The following is an 8,047-nucleotide window of genomic DNA, read 5'->3' on the forward strand; positions in this document are numbered from 1 at the left end:
CCAAGATGGAAGGTAAGGGTTTAAAAAAAAATACCACCCACCAATGGGTGATGGCAAGATACAAGACAGGTGAACACAGGGTACAGTTTATTACCACCTTCAATGTAAAAGACATCCCCAAAGGAGGGGGGCAGCCAAGGAGGCAGAGTAGAGTGTAAGAGATGGATGTCCCAAATGCTGCAGGGCTAGGTACAAATCAATGAAAGACGTAGGAAGTGGTCCACAGTGTTAGGCGCAACGTCTAAGGAAGGGCATCTGTACTGACCACTCAGGGGGAAAATGGCACTCATACATCACCAGCTCTGGCCGAAGGAATTCCCTGCCCCGTCCCCCAAACCCCTTGGACACCAAAGTCAATATAGTTATCATTTTAAGCTGCTGAAAAGAAAACTACCAACAAGGCATGGAAAAAGAACATCCCGCCCAACCACCAACTTCAGCAAAGGGCTATGAGAGAAGGGGATGCCCAGGGTCAGGGAGGTCCCCCAAAGCCCAGGGGCATTCTGGTGCCTCCTCACCTTGGCTGTCTTCTTGGGCCACGTGACCACAGGCACACCAGTGATTGCCAGGCTTTGGTCATCATCAGCATGCTCCTTCAGGACATTCTGCAGTCAGAGAGGGGATCAGGTTTAGTTTAGGTATGGGGGACAAGCCGAGGCTGGGAGAAGAGAGGGAGCTGGGGGTCCTTCTGGTGCCCTCACAGGCATGTGCTCTAAAATCCAATGAACTAAGGCAGCCGGGTGGCTCAGTGGATAGAGGGCCAGAGACTGGAGGGGTTCAAACCTGACCTCAAGAGACTTCCTCGCTGTGTGACCCTGGGCAAGTCACTTAACCCCAATTGCCTAACTCTTACTACTCTTCTGCCTTGGGACCAATATATAGTTTTTAAAAATCTAATCAATTCTCCTGACAAGAGCCCTATTTACAATACTGATGATGATAGTAGACAGCATTTATATAACACCCAATTTGTTCCAGGAAGTGTGCTAAGCACTTCTCAATCTCATTTGATTCTTACAGTCATCTAGGGAGGTATGAATGATTATTATCCCCATTCTACAGATGAGGAAACTAAGGCAGACAAGTTAAGTGACTTGCCCAGGATCACACTGATAGATGAATAAATCTTAACTGATTGATAGATCATTTCCCTTGACTACAAAGCCAAGATATGAGAAAGGGAAGACTTGAACACGAGCCTCCCTAAAAATATACTCTCAAGTCTACTCCCTTAGGGTAAGAACCTCAAACATTCAACAAGCATTTACTAAGCACCAGGTACTGTGATAAGGGTGAATAATACTACAAACAAAAGCAAGAGACAGTCTCTGCTACCCAAGGTCTATTGGGTCTTTCTTTATCCCTTGACATCCTCTCCCCATGACAGGAATGGAATGTCTTAATTGTGGTAAAGGCTCAGAAACCAATTGATCAATCAACATTTATTAAGCACCAACTATGTGCCAGGTTGGCTGCTGGGAATTAATGGAAGCATCAACACACTAGAGGTGAAAGGGACCTCTCAGAGATCATCTACTCCAACTCTCCTCATTTTCCCTTTAGAAGCAGCAAGGTAGAACATTTAAATTGAGCCCTGGGCTGGAGCCAGAAGACCCGAGTTCAAATCCAGCCTCAAACACTTACTCTCTATCTGGCCTGGGGCTTCAATTGTCTACCTCAGTTTCCATCATTGTAAAATGGGGATAATGATAGCACCTACCTCCCAGAGTTCTCATTAGGCTCCAATGAGATCATATTTGTCAAATGCTTAGGAACATACCTGACACATAGTAGGTAGATGCTTAAAATATGTTTGTTCCCTCCTCTCCTCATTCTGGGTGAGGAATCTGAGGAAGTGACTTTCACAAGAGCACCCTGGTCCTCTGACCTGAGATCTAGGATACTTTATATTAAAAATCATATTTTTTAAATCTACTTATTCACAAAAATTTACCCTGAAAAGATGAAAATTTGCGAGAGTTTAAATATGGCTCAAACTGATCTTTAATTCCAGTAAACTCTGAAACTTACCTTAGCATTACTAAGAATAGATAACCCAGGGTACCTGGTGCTGGGGCCCACTAAGAACTAACTGGGTTACACTAAGGGAAGAGAACATGTTCATCCCACACTTAAAAAACAATGGAGGGGGCAGCTGGTGGCTCAGTGGATTGAGAGCCAGGCCTAGAGACAGGAGGTCCTGGGTTCAAATCTGTTCTTAGACACTTCCCAGCTGTGTGACCCTGAGCAAGTCACTTAACCTCCATTGCCCAGCCCTTAATACTCTTCTGCCTTGGAGCCAATACACAGTATTGATTCCAAGATGGAAGGTAAGGGTTTAAAAAAAAAACAATGGAGGGGGGCAGCTGGGTGGCTCAATGGACTGAGAGCCAGGCCTAAAGACAGGAGGTTTAAGGTTCAAATCTGGCCTCAGATACTTCCTAGCTGGGTGATCCTGGGCAAGTCACTTAACCCCCATTACCTAGAACTTACTATTCTTCTGACTTAGAACCAATAATACACAATATTGATTCTAAGATGCAAAAAAAATTTTTAAGAATAAAATAAAGTATATGGAAAAGGGCAGGGAGGTTGAGACAGCTAGGTAGTTATGTAAATAGAGTACCAGACCTGGAGTTGGGAGGACCTGGGTTCAAATTTGACCTCAGACACTTCCTAGTCAGTTTTTACCCTGGACACGTCACTTAATTCCATTTGCCTAGTCCTTGAACCTCTCTCTTAGAGTTGTCACTAAGACAGAAAGTTAAGGTTTAAAAAAGATGGAAAAGGAGAGAGAGAATTTAGAACCAAAGATTTTGGGAAAAGGAATGTTAATGGGTTGATGGGGATATGATTGGGGATGTAGACTCTAAGCGATCACCCTGGTGCAATTATCAATAATATGGAAATAGGTGTTGATCAATGATACATGTAAAACCCAGTAGAATTGCTTGTTGACTATGGGAGGGGGTGGAGGGAGAGGAGGGAAAGTTCATGAATCATGGAACCAGGGGAAAATATTTTAAATTAATTAAATAAAGTTTTCCAAATTAAAAAAAAGGAATGTTAAAAAACTGATTTTACATGTAATTGGGAATAAATATATTTAAAACAAGAACTAAAAGAAAAAAATTTTAAAGTAGACAGAATGATTTTTAATATGCCTTGATGGCACGATCTGGGCCTCTGGTAACATATAACATATAACAAATAACTCACTTTGCTTAGAGAGATGGATCTCTTTTACCTAATGGCAAAAAAAAAAAAGTACTTTCTTTTCAAACTCAAAAGAACTCTGCAGGGTACAAGGAAAAAATTCTGACACTGGACTCGAGTCCAATGACTCTGTGAAGATCGAATGAGATAATATTTGTAAAGTGATTATTAACGGTGAAGGACATAGATATTGTTACTGTACATTATTATTCCTACCAACCCTATTAGCAGTAATAGTAGTAGTATATGTCATATGTAATTTCTTCTTTGGTTGTTTCAGTTATGTCCAACTCTGTGATCCAATTTTGGGGTTTTCATGGCAATGAGACTGGAGTGGTTCACCATTTCCCTTCTCCAGTTCATTTTACAGATGAAGAAACTGAGGCCAATTGCCTTTCAATTGGGGAATGGCTGAACAAATCGTGGTATCTGTTGGTGATAGAATACTATTGTGCTAAAAGGAATGATGAACTGGAGGGATTCCACGTGAACTGGGACGACCTCCAGGAATTGATGCAGAGTGAAAGGAGCAGAACTAGGAGAACATTGTACACAGAGACTGATACACTGTGGCACAATCTAATGTAATGGACTTCTCCATTAGTGGCAATGCAGTGATCCTGAACAACTTGGAGGAATCTACGAGAAAAACCACTATCCACATTCAGAGGGAAAACTGTGGGAATAGAAACACCAAAGAAAAACAACTGCTTGATTAGATGGGTTGATGGGGATATGATTGGGGATGTAGACTCTAAATGAACATCCTAGTGCAAACATCAACAACATGGAAATAGGTTTTGATGAAGGCCACATGTAAAACCCAGTGGAATGGCGTGTCAGCTACTGGAAGAGTGGGGGGGAGGGAAGGGAGGGAAGGAATATGATTCTTGTAACCAAGGAATAATGTTCTAAACTGACTAAATAAAATTTTCCAAAAAATAAAAAGAAATTAAAAAAAAAAAGAAAGAAACCGAGGCCAACAGGGTTAAATGACTTGCCTAGAGTCACATGGCTAGAGATGTCTGAGGCTGGATTTGAACTCAGGAAAATGAATCTTCCTGATTCCAAGCACAGTGCTCTATCCACTGTACCACCTAGCTGCCATGCATATAATAATTAGAAACTTCATATGAAATGAAGCTGAAAATACATCTGTATTCACCAAAAAAAGCAGGTGGAAGGGATGAATAGAGAAGTCTTGACAGGGCTGGCATAAACCTTGAAAAACTACAGAAATGTGAGCGATTACAAGGGCTAATTAATAACTACTAATTAGTAATGAACATTTAATTAGCATAGCATCCACATTGAGGGAGGAGGTTCCCTCACGGGAACTCCTGACACCCATAAAGTCATAGATCTGGTCCAAAATGGGAGGGGGAGAAATATATAGAAATACAAACATATGTAGAAAAGAAACGAATTGGAAAAGCTGCATGGGCTAAAGAATAAAGAGCTGGTGTTGAAGTCAGCTTCTGGGGTCAAGCTCTGTCTCAGACCCATCCTGGCTGTACGACTTAATTTCCCAGAGCTCCAGACAACATTACTAGTAGGATAAATTCCTTACAGAGAGCTTCTTATCCTGATGAAATCATGGATCCAGGCAAAAACGAAACAAAAAGCCGGCAACAAACTTAGTAATGAACAAATTAATGATCAAATATCAACTGTGTTCAAGTGGTAATTAAGAATTAGAAATACTTGCTTGGTGATAATGAAATTAATAAATTAATGATTCATTTGCAAGTTAGATGGTTTGGCGACCTGATTGGTACTTGCATAAAAGCTCATACAAAGTCAATGGCTTCCTGGAGCCAACGGGTTAATCCCACCTCACCTTCCTAACTTAAATGCCTCCTCACAAGCCAACTAGCCTTCAATTCTCACAGTAAATCTTTAAGTAGATGCTACAGGGGTGCCATAGTGTACAAAGAACTGGGTCTGAAGTCAGGAAGACCTGAGTCAAATCTAGCCTCATTTTTTAGCTGTGTGACCCTGGGCAAGTCACTTTACCATAATGTGCCTCAGTTTCCTCAAATGTAAAATTGAGATAATAATCACATCTTCTACCCAAGTGTGGGAAGATTCAATGAGATCATAATTGTAAAGTGCTTGGCACCGTGGCTGGCACATAGTAGGTGCTATATAGATGCTGGCTATCATCACCATCATCATCATCATCATCATTATTAAAGGCTTTTTCACAGTCAGGACTCAACTTGCCTTTTTAGACTAAGTTAAGTCTTAAGAACTTTAAATCATATGGGCAGCTCAGCGGAGAGAGTGCCAGGTCTAGAGTTAGGAGGATCTGCCTTCAGTTCAGACATTTCTTAGCTGTGTGACCCTGGGCAAGTCACTTAACTCCAACAGCAAAGCATTTACTGTTCTTCTGCCTTGGAACCAATACTTAGTATTCCTAGTTGTAAAGTAAGGGTTTTTAATAAATAAATTAGTCAGGGATAGCCAATAAGGTACCTCACTTGGAGACATGAAGCCCTGGGTTCAAAACCTGCTTCTGACATATAAAAGAGTGTGCCACAAACAAATGATAGCTTGAATCAGTGGACTAGATTCCCATTTGGGAAGCTTCCTAAAATGATGAACATTCCAAAGATGATCCACTGAGTCAGAGCCACAGAAAGAGCTCTGAGTGGCTATTTTCATGTTGCTTCCCCCATAAGACTGAGAGCTCCTTGAGGGCAGGGGTTGTTTTTTCAAAGGGCAGCTCCTCTGTATTGCCAGAGTTTGTTAGCACCTTGTAGGTGTTTAATAAATAAAAACCAGTTGACTAACTTGTTGACAGAAAAGAAGAGAAGAGAGATAGGGAGGGAGGGAGGGAGGGAGGGAGGGAGGGAGGGAGGGAGGGAGGGAGGGAGGGAGGGAGGGAGGGAGGAAGGAAGGAAGGAAGGAAGGAAGGAAGGAAGGAAGGAAGGAAGGAAGGAAGGAAGGAAGGAAGGAAGGAAGGAAGGAAGGAAGGAAGGAAGGAAGGAAGGAAGGAAGGAAGGAAGGAAGGAAGGAAGGAAGGAAGGAAGGAAGGAAGGAAGGAAGGAAGGAAGGAAGGAAGGAAGGAAGGAAGGAAGGAAGGGAAGGGAAGGATGGAGGGAGGAGGAATGGAGGGGAATGAATTCTAAGGTCTGCTCTAGCTCATCTGGCTGGCAATTGTGAGGCTGGACAGGTCAAAGAAGTGAATTTTGGGGAGGAAAAAAAAAGTTCTCAAAGAAAGCAGGAGGATTCTCTTTGAATTCCGGCTCGCTCTGAGAGTCTGGACCTCTGCTAAACATGCTCTCCCCCATCTCGAATCTTTCGAGCCTACCTTGTCTGTCTAGATCTTTCCTTTGCTCTTTCCATTTGCTTCCCTGTTTTCTATTTCTCTTTTTATCCTTTCTCTGGGCTGCTAGGATCATTCCTCTCCCTTTTCTCATTCAAAGCAGATGAAGAGGGAGCAGCTGGGTGGCTTACTGGACAGAACACCAGGCCTGGAGAAAGGAGGTCCCAAGTTCCAATCTGGCCTCAGACACTTCCTCGCTGTGTGACCCAGGACAAGTAACTTGACCCTAATTGCTTAGCCTTTACTGCTCTTCTGCCTTGGAACCAATACTTAATACTGATTCTAAGACAAAAGGTACGAGTTAAAAAAAAAAGCAGCAGATAAGTGGAGGGAGGCAGGGAATACACCCCTGCCATGGGGAGTCCCACTGGGAGAGGGCAGGATGGGCAACAGGGTCCTAGGATGGCCCAGGGGCTACTGCAGCCCTGAAAGAACCTCTGTGCCCACCCTAGCCAGCCTCCTGGGGCAAAGCCTAACTTGCCCTGGGCTAGTTATTGCTTGATGTACATTTGTCTTCTCTCTCCATTATGAAAATGAAAGAATCCCCGCATCAGGGAGGATCTCAAAGGGCATTTAGACTCACTTCCCCAGAGGGGAATCCCCTCAACAACTTCTCCCTAAAAACCTCTACCCAGAAACCTCTCATGGTCTGGATGGCTCCCTCTGGACCCTTTGGGGAGAATCAAGGGAACTTCATATCAACCTTCTCTTTTTACAAATGAAGAAACTGAGGCAGGCAACGATTACATCAAAGCTAGACAGTGTCTGCGGCAGGGTTTGAAGAGAGACTTCCCTCAACTTAGTGCCTTCTCCTCTAGCATTCTTTATAAATATAAGATGTCATCACTGAATATCAGGTGGCATTATTAGTGATGTTATCATTATTGGGTGGTTAGTTGGTACAGTGGATGGAGTGTTGGGCCTGGAAAACCTCAGTTCAAATCCAATTTCAGATACTTACTAGCTGCATGACCTCGGACAAGTCACTTTACCCTATTTGCCTCAGTTTCTGCATCTGTAAAATGAGCTGGAGAAGAAAATGGCATACCACTCCAGTATCTTTGCCAAGAAAACCCCAAATAAGATCAGAAAGAATCAGACACAATTGAAAAATGACTGAACAATTATCATTATCATCATCATCATCATCATCGTCATCATGACTATATCAACAGTTATCACTTATTTCATTCCTCCCTTTTGGGTTGAGACAACTGTTGAGCTATTTTAGCATAATACTTATGATCACTAATAATAGTACTTAAGTGATTGCCATCTAGTTCTTACCTCCACATAGTTAACAGTCTGGTTAAAAATTCATTATTCCCCACCTAGCAGAGCAATAGGCTTAAAGGCAGAAGATCTGAGTTCTAATCCTGATTTTGCTCATCTGTAAAATGAGGGAGCTGGACAGGATCATTCTGAAGATCCTCTCATGGCTTGAAATCCTCTGAACCTCTGGGCATACAGACCCAGAAAGACCTCTTTATTCAGAGGACC

General features: G+C 42.6%; 1 protein-coding gene across 1 annotated transcript in view; it reads right to left on the reverse strand.

Annotated features, from left to right (window-relative positions):
* Window positions 1-8,047, reverse strand: part of KDM2B (lysine demethylase 2B) — a 134,396-nt gene that overhangs the window by 41,803 nt on the left and 84,546 nt on the right. The window contains 1 exon segment of the mRNA XM_056821794.1: window positions 519-605. Coding sequence (XP_056677772.1) covers window positions 519-605 — 87 coding nt within the window.

This window comes from Monodelphis domestica, chromosome 3 (genome assembly GCF_027887165.1).
Source record: "Monodelphis domestica isolate mMonDom1 chromosome 3, mMonDom1.pri, whole genome shotgun sequence".
Taxonomy (NCBI): Eukaryota; Metazoa; Chordata; class Mammalia; order Didelphimorphia; family Didelphidae; genus Monodelphis; species Monodelphis domestica.